This window comes from Phaenicophaeus curvirostris, chromosome 21 (assembly GCF_032191515.1).
Source record: "Phaenicophaeus curvirostris isolate KB17595 chromosome 21, BPBGC_Pcur_1.0, whole genome shotgun sequence".
Taxonomy (NCBI): domain Eukaryota; kingdom Metazoa; phylum Chordata; class Aves; order Cuculiformes; family Cuculidae; genus Phaenicophaeus; species Phaenicophaeus curvirostris.
This window is the reverse complement of record NC_091412.1, coordinates 6,037,738-6,063,451: the sequence shown is the minus strand read 5'-3', so window position 1 is coordinate 6,063,451 and position 25,714 is coordinate 6,037,738. Positions and strand designations below refer to the sequence as shown.

The 25,714-nt window shown below is 43.5% G+C and overlaps 2 protein-coding genes across 2 annotated transcripts in view; both read left to right on the top strand.

Annotated features, from left to right (window-relative positions):
* KSR1 (kinase suppressor of ras 1) overlaps nucleotides 1-25,714 on the top strand; it is a 139,316-nt gene that overhangs the window by 8,382 nt on the left and 105,220 nt on the right. The window lies entirely within an intron of this gene.
* WSB1 (WD repeat and SOCS box containing 1) lies at nucleotides 9,292-19,521 on the top strand. Its single transcript, XM_069873774.1, has 9 exons — nucleotides 9,292-9,450; nucleotides 11,556-11,724; nucleotides 12,682-12,950; nucleotides 13,784-13,915; nucleotides 14,307-14,407; nucleotides 16,590-16,762; nucleotides 17,151-17,264; nucleotides 17,757-17,864; nucleotides 18,392-19,521. Exons 1-9 carry the CDS (start codon nucleotides 9,411-9,413, stop codon nucleotides 18,549-18,551), a joined length of 1,266 nt encoding a protein of 421 aa, XP_069729875.1. The 5' UTR covers nucleotides 9,292-9,410; the 3' UTR covers nucleotides 18,552-19,521.

The following is a 25,714-nucleotide window of genomic DNA, read 5'->3' as shown; positions in this document are numbered from 1 at the left end:
TCCTTATGGTTTTCTCTTCACAATGCAAAGACAACAAGAGACTGCACTGCTGGATGTTCCTGCTGCTGTGAAAATGAGTAACGACCTCTGGCAAGAAAGTTACAATAAGGGTCATGTTTGGAAATTAACTCTCCCAAATCATTGCCAGATTTTTCTTATTTTTCTAATCTTGCCCAATTCCTGTTCCCCTGATCTTTTTTTTTCTTCCTCTTCCCCTGTTAGGCTTTTATTCAAGATTACAAATGTCTGTCAGTAGAGTGAGTTCCGAGTCAGTGATACAGCTGACAATACTCACTTTTATTCAAATGTCAGAAGTTACCTTTACTCATTCTACCTGTATTTTATTCTGAATATGCCTGCCTGGAGAAATTCTGCCCTCTGAGCTTCAGATGTGTTTGTGGGACTTTTTCTAAAAGAAATAAGAGGTATTCATGCTTCCTAATAAAGAAATTTGGTCTTAGGGCCTTAGCTCTTTTGTTTGCCGTAATATCTGCCTTTACACTACTATTTATTCAAGCTCATATTCTAATATTTACTTTAAGACACCTTTACACCACTCTTACTCTGTACACACTGGGCAAACACAAGCACCCATTCTCAGTGGAATGTAAAAGGCTTCATGGCAAAGAAGTGAGTTCTCATTTTCTCCCCTCACTCTCATGCCTTTTTCCAACATTTTTACAATCCATCAAAAATTCGGGCTAGATCTTCAGCAATTATCTCATCCAGCCTCCAGCTTCACAGAACCTCCATTTCTCAACAGTTCTTACGCTTTCCTGTAGCCCCCTGGTTATGTTCCCTGTAGAAACAGGCCTGGATACAAACCACCTAAATATTTTCAAGCTCAGTTCCACATCAGCTCAGGCCTATCTTGATCTGCAAGCAAACACTCTTTATCTGTAAGCAACCTGCTCTTTCCTAACTGGACTGCAGCAGGAATGTAGCCGCGTCTGTTTCCAGGCAGAAGCTGTCAGACACAACCCTGTCATTCCCCAGGCTTTTTCTGTTCTTATTATTTTAATGACCTGCTTACAGAACGGAGGTAGTCTATCCCTTTCACTTTTCCTACTAAACTCAACTTGCTCTTCTATAAATTGATTTTATACTCAATTTATTAACATTTACAATGACCTCCTTCATGCAATTGATTTTCCCCTCTGTTTGCATAATTCTGCTAGCCCAGTGCTGAAACACAGATTTCATAAAGAGCAAAAAATAGCTTTCCTATTGTAAACATGTTCAACTCTTCATTACTGACTGCATTCTAGCTTAGCATAAATCACTGTACGCTTCTGCCTTGGATTGGACATCAAAAAAAAAAGGAGGTTATTTCGTATTTACACACAAGTGTACAGGACTGGAACAATTCAGACTACTCCCTGCTATTCTGTTATCTGTTACAGTCAGAGCTGGCCAGGACATAGCCCTGATTCTGACTTGTGATGCAACTGCTCTGACATTCCTCTGGTCTCACATCAGCTTCCCAACCCCAGCATTTTTCGCCTAACGCATGATCACATTAGAAAGAAAAGAGCGCACATCCCCTTAGCACTGGTGGAAGCAAGGCTTTTGCTTTGGAAGGTGCAATTGTTACCCACGGGGACACTCAGCTCATCCAGCATGTACATCTCAAATGCTTCTGGTCCCTTCTGGACAGTCCACACCGCTGAGGTGCCAGGACAAAACAGTCTCTGCCTCAGAGTCAACCGCGAGCACAAGAGATGAAATGAGGGCTGCGAAGACACTCTCTGCTCCCTCATCACCTTGCCTGCCTGGGGCCTCTGCTCCAGCTTCTCCTCCACAGCAGGCTCTGCTGGAATATTTAACAGTGCTGTGCTTAGCAGAAGCAGGGAACAAAAAGAAAGACAGAAGAATAAGTAGTCCAAGAAAGGTCAATTTAAATCTGTCAGACAGGGCTTTTTGCAGACCAGAACATCAGCTGGATCTTCCTCCTCCATATCAAAGTGAAATGGGTGTTCTCACAAGGTGGGTCTGTCTCACCCATCTCAGCCCTGCCAGCTAGATCTTAGTGCCCTGGAGATGAAAGTCAGTGCAGGAGTCTTGAGTAAGGAAGGGAAGCAAGTTTACAAAAGGAACAAAATGTGGAGAGGACTGAAGAATAGCTCCCAGCAGCCAAACAAGAGCTAAGCCACGGCTGCCTGGCGCCTGCAGCTGTGCTGGCGAAGGCAAGGAGGCCGAGAGGCGTCAACTCTCAAATGGCTTCTGGGCTGCCTGCCTGGCTGCTTTGTGGTGGGAGGAGATGGCAGGAGAGAAGAGGCCGATGCTGAAGCTCTGAATGTCCTCATGTGCATTTAACGGGGAGCGGGCCAGGACTAAACCTCTGCTCAAACCTTACCAAGCAGTGGCAGGAATTTGTGTCTCTGCGTGAAGCCAAAGGGCATCCAGGGACTGCTGAAGGGCACTGTCCCCGTCCTCACTCTGCACGAATTCTAGTACATCACCAGGCCTGATCTTACATTGTTTAGCACTTTGGCCTCAGTTTACATTATTCTCTCATGGTAGGTTTCGCTTGGATGTAGGAGGCTTCTAAATCTACAGGGCAGAAAAGAAACTAATCCACAAAATAATTCAGAATTCAATTATAAGATCTTGCTGTTCTCATAAGACTCAGCATCTCTGCCTCAGAGGACTGTGCTGCCATTCCTGAATTGAGTTGGTTCTATTTAAGTTTGGTTTACATCTGGGATTATTGACTTACCCAAATTCACTAAGGAAGCAGGTAGCAAAGTTGGAAAGCAAAGCTAGCACTTCTGATTTTACATCCCATGCTTTGGCCATGAGGTCTTGTATCCTCTCTGATTTTAATGAACCAATTAGAACCATGGTTTTAACCCTGGTTATAATGAGACACTTCATGTTTTGCACCATTGCAAATAATCAGATATAATTGCAGAGCAGAGTGAAGAAATTGAAGCCAAAGGAAAACAAAACATCTCAGTAACACTTTTGAGTGCATAGTGGAAAAGAATGTCACTTCAAATCACACAGAAACACTGTAGACTGAGCGCCTGCCAGACATCCTGCTCCTTCTGCAAGGAGCCTGACACCTTCAAACTGAAGTTATTGGCAGCTGAGTTCAGAGAAAACACAGGCTGAAGAGGAACACATAAAACAAATATGTTTTAGAAAGGATTTGTTAAGGATTCTTGCATCCTCTGTGATGTAGGGACCCTTTTCTACTATCATTGTTTAGGGACAGTTCAAGCTCAAATCTCTCAGCATGACCTTCATCCATTTGAAATAACAGCTCTTGAAACTTCAGCGGGTAAAGTTGGCACAGATGTTTCTGAAAGACACCCCCTTACAAAGGTACAAACCCGTGGCTGGCTTATGAAGGAGAAATGGTTTAGAACCAAAAAGGAATAAGTCCAAACCTCTGTCTTTCTTATTCCAGCACAGCTACTCATCACGAAAGCACAGAGCTCACCACACACATGAAGCCATCTGCTCTATTTATTATACCAAATGATGTGGTCCAAAAACTGTAAAATCCCAAAGAGATTAAAAGAATGCAGAGAAAGAATCACTGCAGTCTGCCTCTGATATTCCATCCATGCAGCTTTTCTACAGAGTATTCTTCTAGCAGATCTTTGCAGATTAACTCCTAAGGTACCAGACGCGCATCAATTTATGACCATCAACAGAAAAGGTGAATAAGCTAGAGAGCAATGGGAGAAAAGGGTACAGAGAAATCACAGCTCAGAGCTACAACGTGGGAGGCAGTCTTGTCTAGTGTGTGAGGTGCCTGTGGGAAAACCAGAAGATTATGTTCCTGGCTGCTTCACAATGAGCCTGAGAAAGCGGCCTCATCTCCACGCTTTCCTTCCCAACCATTGTTTGTCTTGTCTATTTAGACTGCAGACCTTCAGGGCCAGAAGACCCAAGCTAAGCAGCTGAACTGTGCCAATGTTACTGGTAGTCACCAGCCAAATAACAGCACAAACATGAAATGAAGTAACGGCTGAAACTGTGCCAGTCCTATCAGCGTTTCTCGGTGAGTAATACACTATAGCAAGGGTCAGAGGGGGAGATCAAGAGGGGCAAAGACGGCTTAGAGTTTTAAAAGAGTGTTTGCAGTATATGAAATTGCGAAGCTCTGTACACCAGGGCTCATACATTCTTAGCAGTTTCTTGCAGGGCTGGGGTGATGCTTTATTTGTATGTCAAGATTTTTTAACTCTTCGTCTTGTGAGGCTGTCACTTGGACTACCTTCACCTTCTGCTGAGCCCGAATGCTCTTTGATCACTGCTTGGAAAGTCTGTTAACCCACTACGTTTGGCCTAAAGCTTTTCAAAGAGAAAAAGGAATGTTTTCACTCAGTTCCCATAGTAATTCATTAAGCACTGAGCACACGACTCTCAGTCCTTTTGAAAATATCTTTTTGTCAGTCAGGCCTTTGTTATATTCTCCCACAAGTAAATAATCCTCTGTTCTTTATGTATTTTCCTCTTAAGGAAGATTACTGCTAAGGCCTGCACATGCTGAGCATAAGACACCTTCCTCTCACAGCCCCACGTGAGGGCTCGTTACAGTCCTGGCTCCCGTTCTCTGTGGAGGACACAGACAAGACCTGGCAGTCACAGTTGCTGTAAGAAAGGCCAAATGCAAAGTCATGTAGGATGTGCAATTCTCACAGTGTAGGTCCGTACCTACAGGGAGCCCTTCCGTCAGGACTGCTATTGGCAGACGCAGGTCCCAGTGCTATCTGTAAGGGCTACACAGCCTCTCAAGGGGAAGATTCCAGCTTTCGCTGCTTCCCCAGGCCCCTGGAATTATTAGTCGCTCAATGCCGAGTTGTCCAGTGCGCGCTTTGGCAATGATGGCAGCTAATCTATTTTGGGATTCTGACGACACTTTGTTCTCTAACTTCTCTGCTGCTTACCATTCGCTTCACTGCAATCCCTTTTCTCTCCAACCTTCATTGTCCTCTGTGTCTTTCTTCCATACTGCTTTTTCCTTTCATCTTCCCTTTTGCCTCCACAGACTTGTGCTGAACTTTCTCTGTCCCAAGAAGGCTACTCAAAGCAAACAGGAGCTTGTGAATTATTAACAGTGCAGACTATCAATAGCGTAGTTTTTAATGACAGCCAGAACACCAAGATGTAGAACTTACTGCACAAATCAGCTACCTTGGTCTCAGTGTGATCCACCTTAATCGTTCCTTCACCTACCATTTGCCAGAAGTTCTTCATAGAGTGACAACTGAGGAGAGGGTGGATACAATTCATAGGCCTGAAAAAGCACCATGGGCTTTTCTAGTACTTTGCTATATTGAGCTAACTTCCAGAGGTCTGTCTGTATCAACCAAACAACCACAGCTCACAGAACCCAATAGCCTTGGTGGTGGCGGAACAGAATAATCTTGCTGGGTTGTCTTGCGCAAGCTGAGTGGGGAACAGTACAATAAGCAGAATCTGGACAGAAACTGTGATCTAAATTCACTGCTGATCCATACTAGGATTAATAAACCAGAACGAACAGCCTTTCAGTTGTGGAAGCCTTCCAGCAGGGAGCCATAGCAATGGAAATGAAGCACAGCAAGCGCACTGCCGAGAGTCTTGCAAGTAGCTAGAAGACAGGAAACGTGTAAGGCAAACACCTAGGCTCATTTTGCAAACCCCAGAAAATATTACAAAGGAATACAAAGAGAAAACAGCACCCAAACCAATTTCTAAAAGCAGCACGGTCCCTTCTTTGGGATACATTCTAATTTCAGATGGCTTTCCCAGTCCAGTCTAGTGACTGACTCAGTCCAGAACTGGACTAGGAAACAAAGCTGAATAAGAAACACACAATTACAAATAAGTAAAAAAAAAAAAAAGAGAGATAAGAAAGGGCAAGTTAAAATGGGTATAACTGGACATGCCATGTCAGAATACAAGAACGTGAAACTGCTGCTTCAGCAGCCTAGGGGAAAGTTCTGTAACCTGGATCTTGGAAAGCATTTTCAAGACAGGCAGACAACAAAAGTCCTTTCATTTGTGAAAGCTTATTGCAGTGTGTAAAGTCTTAATGGAGAAAGATGGGACTCAGTTTATTAGCTTCCCAGCTGAACAGCACTGTGCAGACTTGGCAGCTGCATCTGTAAAGGAAGATAATGGAAAACACATAAATCAGCCTTGAGTCATTCGCGCAGCCTTGCAGGCCCTTGCAGCATGTGACTGTGTGGGGTATGCAGCCTGGTGCCACCCTTGATTCCATAGTGATGCCTCACCGGTAAAGCAGTAAAAATCACTCAAAAAATCATCCAGTTCAGTTCCCTTCCAGGGAAACTAAACATGACAGTGGCACCGAAAGTGAAGTGTGAATTCTTTATCTCCTCAGGTTTTGACTGAGTTTTAGAAACATAGGTTTTACTGACCAGAATGGGTGAGTTGGTAACTGTAGACAGAACCCAGCTTTCTAACTCTTCTGCTCTGGCTTCAGACACAAAACAATAGCTCTTCCAGCCAGGCATGGAAAGAGAAGGTGCTAGTAATGTCTCCAGGACAGCTGGGGACACCAAACAATTGCTAATAAGCTTGCAAAAATATAAGCTTGCAAAACCCGGCAAATTTAAAGAGCACAATTAGCCTTTCTGTCATGACACACAGAACTGGAAAGTTCAAAGACTGGCATTTTGACTCCACTGTTGTCAAGGCTGAACAACAGTGTAACTGCTGAAACCCTTCCTCCTTGAAGGTACAGTACGTTAGATTAAATTACGTTCCTGTGTTACTCAAAGACTAGACCAAATGAACTACTAATTTCTTCTGGCTGTCATATCTATTACATTAAGGAGCAGAAAGCACATTGAAGAAGAAACACAAATTATTGGAACAGTACATACAGAAGTAAAGAAACTTAAAGAAATAATAAATTGTGAAATATTTTGCTTGTTTTAAAAAAGCTAGCAAGAAAGCCAAGAACATCGTAACAGTCCTGCAAAGCTGTGGAACTGGATGGCTATCTTTCCCTGGCTGTAACAGCTCCCCAAGGTAAGCAAACAGAACCCAACCTTACTGTGCCTCTATGTGAGGGTCTGAGCCTTGTGAGAAATCGTACAAAGTGAGTAATCTCAGCTATGAGATGGCCTTGTTCAAACATTCACAATTTATGAGCAACTCCAAAGCAGCGTTTCACAATATTCACTGGCTACCAATCTGCCTTGTTACAAGAAGTTGTTGAAGGATTAAGTGAAGATAGCTACTTAGGGCTTTTCCATCTACAGGCAGCAGAGGATTGATAGAGCAGGAAAAGTACTGTGTCAAATTAGTGCTAAAAGAGTTTATACAAACCAGTGTTGGTCCATGCTAGGTTTTGGACCAACAAACATATTAAAAACTCCTTCCTATTCCTTTCTTAGATGTTGCTTCACTGCCCGATTTAAAAAATGCTTTGCTGGCCTTGCTTACATAAGGATAATTGCTGGATGTTACTACAGAAGAATAGTTAATCCATACAGCTATTTCAGTACATCTACTGGCAAGGCCACTACTATGGAATGAAATCACAGTTATTATCTGCAGTTAATTATCCTGATATGTGCTTTTCTGAGATCCAAAGAAAGAGCAAGGAAGGAGTCACTTAGTCTTAGAAGAGGGTCAGAACTTAGACATGCAAAACGAGGAAGAAAGAAGGAAGAGAAGGAGACAGGGGAATACACAGATGTTAATACAAAATCGCACAGAGAACGAAGTGGCCTCAGAGTCTCTTTCTCAAAGTTGTTCATGGGCAACACTATTAACTTTAAAAGTAAATTCAAAACCTTACCCTAAACCAGATCTTGCTGGATTTAGATGCTGAACTATACATGTTTAGAAACAAACATCAGAGAGCAGAAAATTCCCAAGAGTTTTCCAGCCCCTGGTTAGGGGAGATAAAATCAAGCACACACGTCACTGTCCTACACACATTCTGCAGCGCAGTCGTATATGCTTTCTGGTTTACGTGTTGCCTTGCAAGTCCCATGGTCAAACAGACTCCAAGGATGTCACAACCTGGCTTAAAAGATAGTGTAGACAATCTACATCTCTCTCACTGTGGCAGGAATATTAACTGCTGCTGGTTGGGTGTTTAAGCAACATTAGGATATTTCTAATCCCATTTGAGGGCTGCAGTTTATTCATGCCACCTCCTTAGTACATTGCCACAACAGCAGCTATAAAACACCTTTGACTGCGGTACTGGGGACTCGCTATGGTTCATCTTTGCATTGAACCACCGTGTTTTAAAGGACCCAATTAATTATAGATTCAGTCCCTTACTTTTGCTAAAGTGTGACCCATCTTCTGGCACAGATGAGCCAGCAGTGGCCCAGGTGGCCAAGAAGGCCAATGGCATCTTGGGTCGGATCAGAAACAGTGTGACCAGCAGGTCCAGGGAGGTTCTTCTCCCTCTGGACTCGGCACTGGTGAGGCCGCTCCTCGAATCCTGTGTTCAGTTCTGGGCCCCTCACCACAAGAAGGATGTTGAGGCTCTGGAGCGAGTCCAGAGAAGAGCAACGAAGGTGGTGAAGGGGCTGGAGAACAGGCCTTATGAGGAGCGGCTGAGAGAGCTGGGGGTGTTTAGTCTGGAGAAGAGGAGGCTGAGGAGAGACCTCATTGCTCTCTACAACTACCTGAAAGGAGCTTGTGGAGAGGAGGCAGCTGGGCTCTTCTCCCCAGTGACAAGGGACAGGACAAGAGAGAATGGCCTCAAGTTCCACCAGGGGAGGTTTAGGCTGGACATTAGGAAAAAATTCTTCACAGAAAGGGTCATTGGGCACTGGCAGAGGCTGCCCAGGGAGGGGGTTGAGTCACCTTCCCTGGAGGGGTTTAAGGGACGGGTGGACGAGGTGCTGAGGGACATGGGTTAGTGTTTGATGGGAATGGTTGGACTCGATGATCCGGTGGGTCTCTTCCAACCTGGTGATTCTATGATCCTATAAAAGATGTTGCCAAAACAAGCTGAGCCTGCAAGACTGAGGGGAAACCTGGAGAAGAGCAGGCTCTGGGGAAACCTTACAGCAGCTTCTAGTCCTGAAAGGGGCTGCAGGAAAGCTGGGGAGGGACTTTTTACAAAGGCGGGGAGCGATAGGTCGAGTGGGGGGATGGTTTTAAACTGAGAGAGATTTAGTTTAGATAGAAATCACTCTTCGCTGTGCGGGCGGTGAGGCCCTGGCACAGAGCAGCGCTGCCGGCCCACCCCCGGAGGCTGTTCCAGGCCCGGTCCCCGGGGCAGCGGGAGGTGCCGGGGCCGGGCGGTCCCTCCCCGCCCGCGCGGTGACTCCGAGCCGGGGGAGGAGGGGGAGGAGGAGGAGGCGGCCCCGCCCGCCCCGCGCCGCCATTTTGTGCCAGCGCCTGGGGAGAGCGGCGGTCGCGGTCACTGCCTTGTGGGTCCCCAGCCGGTGCGAAGGGCGCTCCCGTCCATGGCCAGCTTTCCCCTGACTGTTAACGAGAAGCTCATCGGTGAGCGGGGCCGGGGGAGGGAGGAAGGCGGGGGGATACATCGTGGTTCCTGGGTCGGGGCGGCCGCTGCCACAAAGCATCGCCTGGAGAACCAGAGAATCACATCGTGAGTTGGAAGGGACCTCAGAGCCCATCCAGTTCCACCCCTGCTGTGGGCAGGCACACCTCCCACAGGGTCAGGGGCTCCAAGCCCCATCCAGCCTGGCCTCGAACACCTCCAGGGATGGGGCAGACACTACTTCCCTGGATAACCTGTGCCACTACCCTCACAGGAAAAGATTTCTTCCTAAGATCTAGTCTAAATCTCCTCTCTTTTAGCCTAAAAGGGCTACAGAGATGATCAGAGGAGCACCTCCCATGCGAGGACAGGCTGAGAGAGTTCGGGTTGTTCAGCCTGGAGAAGAGAAGGCTCCGAGGAGATCTTGGAGAGACCTTCCAGTGCCTGAAGGGGCTACAAAGAAAGGTGGGGAGGGACTGTTCACAAAGGCTTGTGGTGGTAGGACTAGGGACAATAAATATAGATTGGGGAGGGGCCGATTTAGACTAGACATAAGGAGGAATTTCTTCACCGTGAGAGTGGTGAGGCACTGGCACAGGTTGCCTAGGGAAGTGGTGGCTGCCCCATGCCTGGAGGTGTTCAAGGCCAGGCTGGATGGGCCTTGGGCAGCCTGACCCAGTGGGAGGTGTCCCTGCCCATGGCAGGGGGGTTGGAACTGGATGGGCTTTAAGATCCCTTCCAACCCAAACTATTCTGTGATTCTAGAACATGAGTTGGCAGTGTGCTCAAGTGGCAAATAAGGCCAGCAGCATCTTGTATGAAAAATGGTGTGGCCAGCAGGACCACGGAAGTGATTCTGCCCCTGTACTCTGCGCTGGTGAGACCACATCTCAAATCCTGTGTTCAGTTTTGGGCTGCTTCAGGGGAAGTTTAGATCGGACATTAGGAAAATCTTCACAGAAGGGGTTATCGAGCACTGGCAGAGGCTGCCCAGGGAGGTAGGTGGTTGAGTCACCATCTCTGGAGGTGTTTAAAGAGTGGGTAGATGGGGTACTTGGGGACAAGAGTTGGTAGTAGGCATGTATGGTTGGAGTCAGTGATTTCTAAGGTCTTTTCCAGCCTAACGATTCTAGGAAAATCATTACCCCTTGTCCTGTCATGACAGCCCCTGCTAAAAAGTTTTCTCCCATCTTTCTTATAAACGCACCATAAATACTGAAAGGCCACAATGAAGTCTCCTCAGAGTCTTCTCTCCTCCAGGCTGAACAACCCCAATTCTCTCAATCTTTCTTCTTAGGGGATATTTGATATTTTATGGGTGCCCTTCCTTTGGCTGAAGCCGATTCCTTCCATGAATGGGCAAAATCTCACTGCATGGAGTTTAGGTGACATTGTTCCTTCCACAGCCACCAACCCTTTCCTCACAGATGGAAGCGGGTGCTGCCCAGCTGAGAGCGTGGTGGTGGCGGCAAGGCCAGCCAGGGTCCCTGGACCCCCACCCCGAGCCTGCTGCTCATAGTTCCTGCTACACCTCACTCCTGTCAACATCCACCTTCTAAAAATCGGTCTCGGGGGGCAGCATTGGGAGGCCTCTCTGGACCTGCACCTGCAGCCAGGGTTGCAGAAAGGTGTGGAACAGCCAGTTACGTTGTAAGGCAGGCCTGCACAGTGCTGGCTTGTTTCCTACAGTGGTTGCATAATTTAATTTTCGGAAGGAGGGCAGGATAGAAGGTGTGCGGGTGTATTCACATTGTCCTTTAAAGGTTAAAATAAACCCCATTTCTGGGCCTCCTATTTGCTAAACTCTGAGGTATTAGGTCAAGTCAGAGAATAGTTCTGCTATCTCTGCAGCTGTCATTGGAGTAGTTGAAGTAACAGCTGCTTCTGGTGATTTTTCTGATCTAGAAATGCAATATTACTTGTATGACAGCAGGACATTTTAACACGAAGCTGTTTAGTGACTTTTCTCTTTTACAGCTGAGGCTTAGCCTTCATTGGTGATATAGTGGCAATAAGACCCCGTAATATACTGCCTGGTTCCCTTTTAAAATATGCTGGCTCTTTTTTTAAAAAAAATAATGGAATTTCCTCTTTGTTTTCTTTTTAGCACGATCACGCACTGTAGGAGAACTCTTAGCCCCGACTTCTCCTTTTGACAAGAAGTGTGGACGTGAAAACTGGACTGTGGCGTTTGCTCCCGATGGATCGTACTTTGCTTGGTCACAAGGGCATCGCATAGTGAAGCTGGTCCCCTGGTCTCAGTGCCTCAATAACTTGTAAGGCAAAACCATACGGCTTTTAATTCACCTGAAAAACTTCCGAATTTCAAAATAGAAGATAGCTTTTAATAAATTAAACCACATGAAATGGCTTTTTAGGCTTTGGTGCCTTTGGGAAAAACTAATCCTTTAGAGTAACAGCTGTTGTTTTATCTCTTCCCCTGTGAGAGAAAGAGAAACAGTGGTATTGCAACCTCACAGAGGCTGTGGGGGAGGGATTTATTAATTGGTTCAGATGCCCTGAAATAGGAGGAAGTTGGAAGGAAAAGGAAATTTAAATACTTGGGTAGATCTAGACTTTTACATTTTGTATCGGAAAGCTATCTGATTTTACCCTTTAAGAATTTATTTAAAAGCTGGGCTCTTAGCATTCTTAGGAGAAGGCAAGTTTAGTTTCAAAAGACACGCTGTCTTTCCGCTTGCCCATTGCATGTTAATGAAGGGAGTAACCAGCAGTTGCACTTCTGTAACTGGTTACATTTCCCCTCCCAGCAAATCGCGCCTCCCTTTTTTTTTTTCTCTCCCCTCTTCCTGGAGCTTCACACGTCCTGGCCTCTTTATCTTCCCAGTATTTAACACTTGTAAGTGACTTGCAAGGAAATTCTGGCTCGTTTAGGAGAAAGTCTTTAAATTTTTTATAACTAATTTTTCTGTAAATGCTTTAAAAATGTTTTTCACAGTGGGTTAAGTTACTGTATTGCTCTCTACAGAGGTAAAAATGTGTACAAAATTATTAGTATTCTAGTAAGTAAGAAAGTTTCCAGGTGATAAGAATTTTTAAAAGTAATATGAAAAAGCTACTTTTATAATTTAAAAGTAAAAATGCTTCATTATGAGCCTCCAAAATGTATGTTATGGCAATTCACAGATTTCATTACGTCTTAAAGGCCATTTTGTTCTCTTTATTTTTCTAGATAATTTATGATTTTTTTTTATTTCTTATTTGTTTCGCAGCTTGTTGCATGGCACAAAGAATGTTGCGAATTCTCTCAATACAAGGCTTCCAAGGCAGAATAGTGACATCGGTCAGAAAAATAAGCTTTGTGAACATATAATAGACTGTGGGGACATTGTCTGGAGCCTCGCTTTTGGGTCCTCAGTGCCTGAGAAGCAGAGCCGCTGCGTCAATATAGAATGGCACCGCTTCAAATTTGGGCAGGACCAGCTTCTGCTTGCAACAGGCTTGAACAATGGGCGCATCAAGATATGGGATGTCTATACAGGTAGAGTATGAGAGAGGAATTTGGCAATTGATAGTCACTTTCTGCTGTAGGAATGTCATTCATGTACAGAATAAATTGCTTATGGAGTTTTAATGGGGATCTGAACCTTCAATATAAGTTAAGTAATCTGAAAAAAAAAGTATGAACTGCAGCTAGAAGAGTTCAAATACTGCAAGAGGGAGGAACAGGCTCAGGTCATGCCTTGAGATATACATGAAGGTGAGATGTAGGTAAAGCATTGTTGCTGCAAAATAGTTAAATGCGTGATTGGCTTTGCGTATATTGGTTGTTCATGCTAAAATCTTCCCTTGGACTGTAACACTAATATACTTTGAAACAAAGGTAACTTTAAAAACATAAAGTCTCTCTGTTCTTGAGCATGGGGAAGGATTTATATCGATGAGGACCTTTTTGGATATTTTTGAAGTAAAGATTGTTCAAATTATAAGAGACTGAATTCTAAATTACGGAATCTCAGTTTAGCTGATAGCACAGCTGCTAGGTTGGGAGAGAACTCAGCTTTTAAAAAATGAAACTAATGATTTCAGTAGTTTGTTATCTTGTAAATTTAAGCTTGGAAGAGAGGTGTCTGTAGAAAGAAAAGTCTTGCCTTATTTCTGAAGCATCTGGTTTTAGTGTATAGATTTACTAGCTTTTCAGGAAATTGCCTCAATACTGAGGAGTCTGAGAGGATACACACACTTCCTACTGTCTACAAAGAAAACTTGGCTTTATGTGCTGTGATTTTGTATTTGGTATTTGTATCCATAAATCCTTTCATCTGAATAAAAGCACAGTCCTTCATTTTAAATTGTCGTGTTTTCACGTAACAGGAAAACTCCTCCTTAACCTGATGGACCATACAGAAGTTGTTAGAGACTTAACTTTTGCCCCAGATGGCAGCCTGATCTTAGTGTCTGCATCCAGAGACAAAACACTGAGAGTCTGGGACCTGAAAGATGATGGTATGCAATTTAAGTTTATCTATTGTAATATATAGGAGAAATATGCACAGTACACTCCTCTTTTATTGCTGTAAACTCGGGTCAGGATTTCTTAAAGAATTCTGTTCTATCACTCACTGGGTGCTCTCTTGAAATTCTTTATATGTGCCCTAATGTTGTAAGCTCTTACTAGGTTGAGCTCGAAGAGTGCATGAAGTGTCATCTTTTATTAGGGACATATGGTTTAGAGGCTGCATGACAATTTTTTATCTCTGTGTAGAACAACTGCAATATGTTGCTTGAAAAAATAGTGTAAAATCTTATGAAGGAAGAAAAAGAACTACCTTAGCAAAGCTTTTTAAGTTGAATTTGTAATATTCAATGAGTTCTTAATGAATGTCTGTCTTCCTAGGAAATATGATGAAAGTGTTGAGAGGACATCAGAACTGGGTATATGGTTGTGCATTCTCTCCAGACTCCTCTATACTCTGTTCTGTTGGAGCGAGTAAAGCAGTATGTGTCAGAGTTTCTTGTTCATTAAATTTACTGAATTTTGTGCATAATCATTTTAAATCTAAGTAACATTAAGCTTGTGCTCGGTGTCATGAACTTCTAATGTTTTTTGATGATGTAAAAATGCATGAAATTAAACTGGCAAATGGTGCATTGAGACACTGATTTATGAATCGAACTTGCACTGCTTTTAGTTGAAGAAACTGTAAGCTTTCTTTGAGAAATAGTTTTACACATCTGCATATGTTCATAGTGTGAAATCAAAGATAACTAAAGCTTCCAGTGTTATAAGACACTTATATTAATGCATAAAACTATTCTGTTATTGATTTTATCCTTTCTATTTCCTGCTTAATGAAAAGGACTTTTCAAAGTCTGAGCCAGTCATGGTATCTCACAGTGAACAAAGTGTTTCTACATTGCTTTCCAATACAAACGGTACTCATGTCTAAAAGATCTAGAACAAAGAACAGCATACTGGTTTTGTTTTCATCCGTATTCTAATGTCCTGCTAGAGAACTGAAAGCAGTGCAGGTAAAGCATGTATGCCATAAGCTGCTTTTCATGGCACTGCAGAATTAGGGTAAAACAGAACGGGGATTTCAGTTGAGTTGCAGGGCTCTGTGGGTGGTTTCATGCAACCTAGTGATGCTGAGTTAAAAGCACGATTGAATCATTGGCCACTACTTTATACTATTCAAATGTATTTTATACTTTAAATTATCAGTGCAGATTTGACGGTGAATAGTTGAGGCCTAGGCTTTATTTTTTCTTTAACTAGATCAGATGTGGATGTATACATTGCTATCTTTAGGCTGTGTGTTTTCCATAAGCTTCTTGCTTTCCCTGTCACAGGTGGTGGCAGCAATATTGGTGTGATTGAGGTTAAGCTGGCACCACCCACACAGGAGCACAATGGTGTTAGCTGGGCAGAAAGAGTGGCATCTCTGGCTACCAGGCTGGGGACGAGCTTTACCGTAGGACGAAGTAACCTTGCCTTCGACTGCAAGGTGTACTGTACGTACGCAGGTGCTGGTCGATGTCCACTTTCTGCTTTCTTTCTTTCTTTTTTTTGTTGCTTTTTTTTTTTTTCAAAATAACTTTCACAGCAGTGAAACACCCTGACTCCTAAAGCTTAGTTTCCAGTTCTATGGAATGGTGGGGTCTTCTTGAAGAAATTGGTCAGCATGTTTATAAGCAATTGTAAAATGGTTCAGTTTTAGGAAGCCTGTGAGGGACTAAAGCTGTGTTGGCTTTGGTCAAACATATAAACTTATCCAAGATGTCAGCATTTAATCTGTGCAGTAAAACTGAGTAAGAGGAAGAATCAAGGACCCTAGTGAGCTCTTTTAGGGATGTAACATCTTATGCTTAAGACTTAAAGTTTTCTATAAAATAGTACTGTAGTACATAAATCATTCCTATTGAGTAATTCTGCACAGTCTTTATTTTGATTATATATAATGTGCAATGCATGTAAAATCCCAGAACACTATAGTCTTATCAATAGTTATAATACAATATGTATTTAGCCTGGTAAATTGTAATATTAATGTCTTTTTTACTGTTGATTTAAAATGCATAAATTCTTTCTAATAATGTGGTTAGAGTTCCCTGTTGTTTTGCCAAAGACTTAACTTTTGGCTGTGAAAATTCTTTTTGCTTGCAGTATCTGTTTCTCTTCCTAGGCTGACGTTGGTGATCCAAGCCAATTGTAAACAAGTGATCTTAAACTCAAAGGGATGCCACTGGAGTAACCATATGTTAACCTTATTTTCTGTCTGTATTTTTCTTAAAATTTTGGTAGTTACTGAAAAGAGGGGACTGTAGAGTTTAACCCTATTTATTTCTGCATATTTTAATGAAATAGTTTTGTAATACATGAATTTCAGTAAAAGCTACAGGGTTAAATTGTGTTGCCTTTATCTTATATTTTGGCTTATTTTGTTAATAACATTTAACAAACTTGAGTTAGAACTTGCATGTCTGCTTTAATTATTTTTTAAAAACTTGATTTTAATCTGAGTATGACACTGAGCGTATTTCTTAATTGTAGTAATTCATAATGCCTGATTTTAATGTAATCCTAAATAAGACTAGCAGCTATACTTAAAAAAAAACAAAAGTAAATGCTTCATTGCCTCTCTGAGCAGAGCTATAACATTAGCTTGTTTGATTGCAGGTTTTTCTCTGGGATATGGATAAATACTCCATGATACGGAAACTTGAAGGACATCACAATGATGTTGTAGCTTGTGAGTTTTCTCCTGATGGAGCTTTACTGGCTACTGCATCTTATGATACTCGAGTCTATGTCTGGGATCCACATATTGGAGTTATCCTTATGGAATTTGGGTAAGTAGTCAAATCTTGAAAGGTTCTCCTATAGAGAAGATGGCTACTGAAAATTAGTGGGTTTATGTATTTAACTGATAATTGGACTCAGGAAAGATCTGAGCGGGGGCGGATGGTAATCCTAAAGGGGCAAAGCAGTAGAGGCGATTCCTCCGTCTGAGGGAGAGTTTAAAGCACTGATATTTTAGTGTGTACTAGTCTGAGCATCCTCAACAAAGCTGAAGTGTGTGGTGCTACAAAAGATACAGTGGTTCAGTTGCCCCTCCTGGTTTCATAGTTAAACGTTCGGTCCATTTTTTCCTTCCTCTGCTTTGCTAGTCAGGGCTGAAGGAAACACTTCAATAGTTCTTGAACATATGCTGTCAGCTAAGTGTCTCTCTGTCTCCAGGCATCTGTTTCCCCCTCCTACACCAATATTTGCTGGAGGTGCAAATGACCGGTGGGTCAGATCAGTATCTTTCAGTCACGATGGACTACATATTGCAAGCCTTGCTGACGATAAGTAAGTATGAGGAAAGATTTGTTAGACTCCTCTAATTCTTCCCTTATGACACAAGCTGCAAATAATACTTTGAAGAACCATATTTAAGAGTATGAAGAATGTGGTCTCAAGATGACAGCAAGAGTATTTGACTGTCTACAGGAGGGTTTTGGTTTTTTTGATCAAGACAAGCATTGTTGGGATTTCCTAGCATGTGTGACACTTGAGAGAGATTAGCAGAAAAAATGGCATTATAGATTTAGATAATGAAGGCCATCTTTTATTTTAATTGGCAGATTTAAATGGTTGAAGAAGTGCATATCAATGTATATAGCAGGAGTGAAGAAGTCAGGCATTTCAGGCCAACTCTGAAACACCTTGTACACCTATTAAATGTTATAAAAATTCCTTGAGCTCTGTTTCAGGCCAGTTCTGTGCGCAGCATCAGAGCAAATATCAGGCAGATTTAAATGTCTACACTGATAACTTAGTACTTTGTTCTTCCCTTCTCAGAATGGTGAGATTCTGGAGAATTGATGAGGAATGCCCTGTACAAGTCGCCCCTCTGAACAATGGACTCTGCTGTACCTTTTCTACTGACGGCAGCGTTCTTGCTGCAGGGCAAGTATACAATTTTTTTTCTTCAGCTGAAATACTAAGTTAACACAAAAGGTTGAAAGCAGTGGATAAGAGTTCTCAAAATCTTCAGTCCTGACTTGCAGCTTGATGCTCCTGACTTGGTTTTATTTCTGGTACTATTTGTTTAAACATGCCTGGAATAGCAGTAAAATCAAGAAGCTGATAAACTCATTTCTTATCTTTGAGAATAAATAAGAGACAGACCCACAAACGTGGATTGGAAAAAGACCATGAGATAATCGAGGGCAGTTGCTCCATTGCAGCTGGCATACTCGGTAGCTGTTGTCAGAGCTGCTCAGGCCTGTTGTGCCGATAATCAGCAAATTTCTGTGCTGTCATAGCTTAAAAGAACTGACATCCGGTGTGCGAGAGTCTGGAACAGCTCAAACTGAGCAATCCAAGTCTGGAGCACGTTCTATAACTAGCAGTGTGAGAATCTGTGCCACGATGAAGGTGTTCAGGTGGGATAATTCCGGTGAATTTTTTTGTTTTCTTTCTTCGTCATGCAGGACCCAAGATGGCAGCGTGTACTTCTGGGCCACTCCAAGACAAGTTCCCAGTCTCCAGCATCTATGTCGCATGGCAATTCGAAGAGTGATGCCCACCAACCAAGTCAAGAACCTGCCTATCCCATCAAAAATTGTGGAGTTCCTGTGTTACCAGATTTGAATTGAAAAAAATAAAAATCCAAGTGGCAGGTGGCACAGCTGCTGAAATCAGCTCAACACTTTAAAGAATCCTCAAACTTTACAGCCTTTAAGCTTAAAACTTTACAAGTTTTCAAGAACTATTTAAGGTGATAGCCTAAAAACTATTTTGTCAAAATGCCTGACAGGTAAATTTTTACTATTTATAGAAAAGACGGTAGAAGTATTCCTGGTGTTCTCAATTTTCTAAACTGTAACTGTGAAAACATGTACATGTATAGACATAAGCTGCTACATGTTATCAGTGTACTTTGGAAATTGCTTTTATGATTTTTAATGTGTATCATGTATATATTGCTTTGGTAGAGCCATCAGCTGCGTCAGTGCTGTAAAGTGGAAGGAGAGCTATTATTCTGGGACACTGAGTTAGAAAAAATATTGACTTAAGGAAGCTTAACTGCTCTGTACGTATGTACATTGGTTAGGGGGCAGGGAACTGATCCGCAGATACGAATTCATGCTAGTTTGTTTCATGAGGAGGTACAGTTTGGCATTTTAGAGAATGTATGGTGAAAGGAAGTAGGTTCAGGCAAGGGCTGGAGTACAGCTAACGGAAACCCAGGAACAGCCTGTGTGTCAGCTAAAGGCAGCCTTAAGTTCCATAGCAGCAAACCAGGTTAAATTTCAGTATTGGGCAGTGTTAAAGACATTTCCTTACATTTCCAGAAATCTAACTACTGTATTATTGCCTGATACTTTGTCTGTAATGAGAGGAATTTACAGACTCAGTTTATTATTCTTTAACCCTATAATATCTCTTTGGGGGTGATTATCGGTTAATGGCCAAAGATAAGCAAAATACTTGGTCTTGCCTTCTGTTATTTATCTGTACCTGCAGATATAAAGAATGTATGCATTGCATAAAATGCCTGATTATATATATATTTTTGTTGACTTTTTTATTAAAACCTTGTATAAAAGTTTCCTGATAACGCGTCTGGTGACTGATTAATCAACACTAGCCGTGTGCAGCTGGTCTAGTGAGAATCTGCTACTGTGGGACTCTGTAGTTTTCCTTTTCAGGACCACTGTACACTAATCGTGGTGAGATCGGGGAGCTGCAGTAAGACCTTCAAGCCTTTTGTGTGGACACAGGTCAAAAGTCTGTGTGGTGTACGTGTTCTGCTCCTGCACGGTGCCGAAAGTGGTAATGGGCTTCCAGCTGCAACACACACACGGTGGCCACAGGCTGCCAAACTGCGTGCCCTGAACAGAGCTCTTCACTCCCTTGCTCTTCCAGAGAAGCTGTTCGGTGAGCCCCTCCTTCATCCTATGAACTACTGCGTTAATCCATCTGATGTAGTGGGGAGGGATTTTACAGCTTGCAAACAGGAGACCCAAAGTATTTTCCTTACATGGCCTCTTGTTACAAACAAAGAGGAACTGCCACCTCCCCCGGTTCTGGGGTGATAGGGGTGAGAAGGGCTGCCGGTCTCTCTCTGAGCACAGCAGCTTTTGCTTAGGGTTGAGAAGTAACACAAGGGAGATTCCATGCAGCCCCCTTTGATCGAGTAACATATTTCTACTTGTTGTGTGGACAACGCTCAAGCTGGCGAAGGCTGGGTGGGCATTAACTACTTCATAAAATAGCCATAATGAAATAGCAGTTCTTTCTTTGCCAGGTATGCCATTAGCATCTGAGGAGCCTGAGACACATTGGAACTGCAAAGGCTCTTTTCTGGTTCAACAATCTGGTCTCACTGGCAGAGGGATTTTCTGACCAGGTCCTTTTCTTCTGTGCCAAGGCAGAAGAACCGTGCAGCCCTACAGGCCTTAGACGGGAAAGGCTGTAAATACCCCTGCTGCTCTGTCTATGGCTACAGCCTTGTGAGGCAGCAACCTGTGCATGTGGGACTGGGTGAAAGAGCAGTAATTTATATTGCAGTCTATTTTCAACGTAACTTATTTGCACATATCAAAAGAGAGGGATCAACCTCCAATAGCAAGCGAGCAATCTTCTCTTCTAGAACGCCCAGCCCAGACACTCAGGCCTTCTTTCCAGGAAGATTTTCCCAAACACTCTTTCCAAACACCATAAATCAACTTTCCAAGAAAAACTATAGAACAAAGCCCACAGGACAGAACTTCCTCAGAAATTAAAACCTAGCCTGCAAGGAAATACTGTATGTAGGTGTTGCTACTTAATGACTTGCTCACTTGGAGTAATATTTTTTTCATAAAATTACTGCTCTTAATTGTAGCAAGTATTTCCAGCTTTTTGCTTGTTTGGAATTTGTATAATTTATTGTCCAGTCAAAGGAATAACTCGCAAGTCTTCTGCCAAGGAGCTTACTAACGCACAAACACGTGCCCCCCCTAATTGCAGTCACTCAGATCAGCTCGAGCTCTGTGTGCTCTGTTCTGCATTTCCTGCTGGAGTGTTTGTCCCAGCAGTAGTAGCTCTTCCCAGCACAGGCTCCAAACCAAAAAGCAAGTGTCTACTGGTATCCTCGTATCAGCAAAGATTAACAGTTGGATACAGAGAGCTGTGATTTTAAAGCATGTAATTAACAGCTCTGCCTGATGAAGGAAATAATTATTCTACAACCTTGGAACAACATGCAGGGGATTTGCCTGGGCCACTACCATTGAGTGTACAGTCAGGAGCAAAGGGAATAAACTGCACCCCCAGAGCGTTATCAAGATAGGTGGAAGTGGTTTGTGGACTACAGAATCTTTGCTGCTGGTGCGGTGCTTCCAACAGCCCAGCCTAGTTAAAACAGCTCACCAAGTGAAAAACTGACCCGACAAAAGCAGCACCTTTGTGCTGTCCAGCTGGGGCTGAGCAGAACCAGATCTGCATCTGTCCACAGGCATCTGCAAGCACATGCTGCGTGGTGTCGTTAGCGCCCCAGACCCTCTGCTGAAGCGATGACAATTAAAACCGACAAAGTTGACAGGGACCGTGCAGAAGGTGCCGGAAGCAGAGCTGGTCCTGCAATACGCTGACCCCGCAGCTCACGCTCACCAGCTCCTGCAAGCACAGCCGCACCAGGGCTGGCAGCAAAGACAATTGACAGAAAAAAGGGATGACGCAACAGCTTGCAAAATTTCCTGACAGGAGCAGAAATCTCGAGCAAAGGAAGAGACAAATACATAATTGAGAAGCACTAGATCAGAAGCTCTTTGAAAAGGGAAACCATGTTAATGACACAAAAGCGCTAGACAGAAGTAGTCAGCACAGAGAAGGGGAAAGTGGAAATCTCTAATTCACTGAGGAGGAATTGGGTCACTTGTTCTGTGGCTGGGCACTGGTATTAGAAAGGCTGAGTGGATTTTATTGTTACTGTTTATTAATCCCATGCAGTAATATAGAACAGATGTTTCTGTGGGAGTCAGGATGTTGGACTGCAAGGACTAGTCACTGGTCTGCTCCATTCCTCCATGCCCAAGCACACTAAAGCCTCAGGATCACCACAATTCTTGGCTGTTTTCTAGCACACCTACATCTTAAGCCCTCAGCTGGCAGGCTCATGCGTCCCCAAGCTGATGGAAATGCCCAGAACCTCATGAAACAATTTTCCTTGAGCACCTCAATGAACTGAGCTAACAGCCAAGCTTGCCAAATGCATATTTCTGCAAGATCACAGTTGCAGTCCTGAATTAGCAAGTGTGACTTAAATGTGGAATCTTATAGCAGAGACTCATTGAAGGGTCATCTTGGGTTGTGTTCACTGAAAGCTGTGATATATGGAAGTGGGGGAAGAAAACAACATCCCTGCTTCCTCCCCTTCACCAACTCTGAACGCTGTGTCCCAGATATTCCAAAATGAAACCACCTCCACAAAGTCTCACCCTGCTTCTCTGCCTGCACCAGTTCTTCTGCTTGTTCTAACCTCTTTCCCAGGACTTGGATGACGATTTCAGATTAAGTACACGAGCTTAGCTCATTGGTGAGGGCACTTATAACCATTTAAAATGTTTACACGCCTCTGCCTGCTCTGGTGAGATACCATGAGGTGAGTCTTCCCACTGATTCATTCCCTCAGGAGCTTCCCATTCTGACCATAGTGCAAACCCGAGCTTATCGATGAGGCCAAGCAGCGTATCCCAGAGAGAGAGAAGTAACTTCTCAAAGCTCAGTACCTCCTCTGCAGGGCAACCAGGGAGAGGGACGCTGCACTCCAAGGCGCTTATCCAGGGTCTAACTGCTTAATTCAGATGTGCCAAAATGTTACAGGTGGTTACGTCCACACATACGTCAGTGCGTATTTATCTTCCCTTCATTTTGCTCATCACAGAACTTTCTGACAGGCCTGGATGCCTGAGCAGCATAAACTTTGAGGACCGAAGCTGCTGTTATAAGACTGTTATTAACATTTCCAAAAGCACAAGAAACCCACAAATGACTTACAGGCAGAGGAGCTGTGGTGGGCAGGCAGCCTGGTCTGAGGAGTCACTGGGTACCAGGGGTCAGCAGAGCAGCACCTGAAGAAAAGCTGCACTCATGTAGGGCACAAAATGCAGCATTCTCCAAGAAACCCCTTCCCCAAAGAATGCTGGAAAGGAGGAACTGAAGGATTAAAGGAAGGAGCTTTCTCAGGAGGACAGAATTGCAATTAAACCTGTCCCAGGCTGGTATCAATTCCCTCCCAGCTGTTCCTAAGTAACAGCTGTGAACCATTACAAGGAGAAGAAGGGGTGGAAAGAAAACCACTACAGCCCCTGCCCCCCGTTCCAGGAAGGGGCCAGTGCTGGGTTATGCAGCTGTGACCAAGCCACCGTGGAGAGGATGGAGCACTTCAGACAATGTCCTCCTGTTGTTTCCAAAGTAAATCCTATCTTCTGTGCCCTGAAAAAGCCTGTGCTTTAACTGCCAATGTCTCTTTCACACAGGGACTAAAATTATTAGGTTTGATTCTCATGGAGTGAATACTGTGCAGCCAAGCAGGTTCTAATCTGAGACAATTCTCCATAGCTTCCTCCCGGTTCCATCCCCGTGAGGCCATCTCATCCGTCCTTCAGTCAAGAGACAGGGAGAGGGAAAGCCTAAAGATGCAGGGAGAGTTTGCAAGCTGGTCCCCAGCAACTGCCCACCCTGTGAGCAGAGGGGACTCTGCCTGCGCTCACAGTGCCCGACTGGAACAGCATCCAAGAGAAGCAAGTCAAGAGAAAGCTGGAGCTCCACCTAGAAGGAAGGTTTTTCTCCAGAAATACTTGAAAACAGTATTTCTTTTCCACATTAATATATGGCATTTTAGTTGAATCACTTAGGGAGAGAGTGAATAACACTGTGAAGTATTTTGTGCAATGTATGCTTTTAATCCTTCAGCTGAATGAGGTCTTTCCTTGGACCAGTTTAGAAACAGGATTGGTGAATCCCATGACCTCTTTTCCTTACCTATTACAATATTCTCACCAAGGACAGAGGTTATGTAACATCCCATGGGAAATCTGGTAAAGGTGTCAGGCAGAAACTGTTTATCCAAGTAATTATTTTAGATTAGAACGACCTGAGTAAGGTCGATGGGGTTTATGTGTGATCCTGGCCTCGGCACGAGGATACATTTATTTTATAAACACCACTCCACGCAGCACACAAACCCAGCTGCAATGAGCTATTTCAGAACAGCTTTCATTACTGATGTCCCAGAACGAAAAGAAAGCCAGTGTAAACTTCAGATAAGTAATCAGTAACTTTGTTTAAGTCATTATAACAATATTAGTTATCAGCAAGGTTATGCCTTGCATAACTAGTTAATTCCAGACAGAAGCCCTGGGGCAGATATTATTTATTTCTAACAGGAGATTAGAAGGCCCTGAATGCTCACTTTTAATCCAGATGGCTGAGTTCTTTGTTGCACCAAGGAAGAAAATACTTATTTATGTGCTCTTATCTTAGCATTGCCAGCCTGGGGTTACCGGATAGAAATCACAATCCCATGTCTCTCTGATCTCACTTCTTAGCCTCCACAGACTACACAAATATTAAAGACAGCTCAGTTTGCCCCCTGCACACTGGATGAAGAACTTTTTCTCATTTAATTGAGGAGCACTTCATAATTCTTTGGGTGCCCAAGTGACCACACAACTCTGGCTTATGTCTGTGCAGTTAAGGTTGGCTTTCCACTCGCATGAAAACCATTCACAGTTCCTGCCTGCTCAGTTCTCCCTGTGCGTGGAAAGAAGATAATATAAGAAGAAAAACTTGCAGATGAATTAATCTCATTGCAGCCCTTTGTGTGTGTCCTTGCTGTTTCTACACTCAGCACAGAATGGCAGCTACTCTCCAGTGATAGCTAAGGAAGAGAGAAGCACAGCACCGTGTGTGGTTATGAGACTGCTGGGATATTTTTGTTGCCTAATGCACAAAGAATTGAAGACAAAACCGAGTCCTAAGCACACCTCATCTTCCCCTGCCATGTGGCAATACAGGGGTTCACAAGACAGTCAGATACAGGGTATTTCATTCAATAAAGCTCTGCATTCTCCTGTGAAGGCTCCCTGAACTGCTGCTGGGGGTCTTGGTGTGGAAGATGAATCAATGAATCATAATTGAAAGACACCGAGCAGGCATAGATCTAGAGGATGAAAGTCATTCTGAGAGTGAAACCGCACCAAGCACAAATCCAGAATTAATTTAGAAGCTGGGCTAGCATCTTCCCCAAGCTGTCCCTGAAGTCAGCACTTTGCAGCAAAAGCTGCTAAAGTCATCCTGCCGAAGGCACAAGTGACTAGTGAACAACGACAGCCTGAGAGATGCTCTGTCTGTGCTGTGAATGCAGACACAGAACAGGTTGATTGTTGTTATGCCAAGGCACCTGTTTCACGCTCCATCTCTAGGAGAGAACAGGAGATCTGCTTTCTGGCTCACTGAGTAACGTTCCTACTGTCAAGCAGTCATGAAAACTGAACTAAAAAAAAACCCAAAACAAAACATGTTTGTTGCTCTCACAGATGAAGCGAGATTCCAGTAAAGGAATGCATTTTTGTACATTACAGATGATTTGAAAACTGCAGTAACTAATATTTCAAAGCTGTGGTGGTTTCAAAATCTCAGCTGAACTGGGAAGGAACAGGTCTGTTTACATTCAGGGCTGGGAGTGCTCAAAATGAATTATAGGTCTGTTGGGTTTCAAACGCACTTTCTAAAAAAGTATGTTAAATGCATTTTTCAATCTGTTC

Bases quoted from the DNA above. Each gene is read 5' to 3' on its own strand.
- WSB1 (XM_069873774.1), top strand. From the start codon at position 9,411: ATGGCCAGCTTTCCCCTGACTGTTAACGAGAAGCTCATCG. The intron at 14,408-16,589 runs GTATGTGTCAGA...GTTTGATTGCAG, and splicing joins CTGTTGGAGCGAGTAAAGCA to GTTTTTCTCTGGGATATGGA. The intron at 17,265-17,756 runs GTAAGTATGAGG...TTCCCTTCTCAG, and splicing joins GCAAGCCTTGCTGACGATAA to AATGGTGAGATTCTGGAGAA.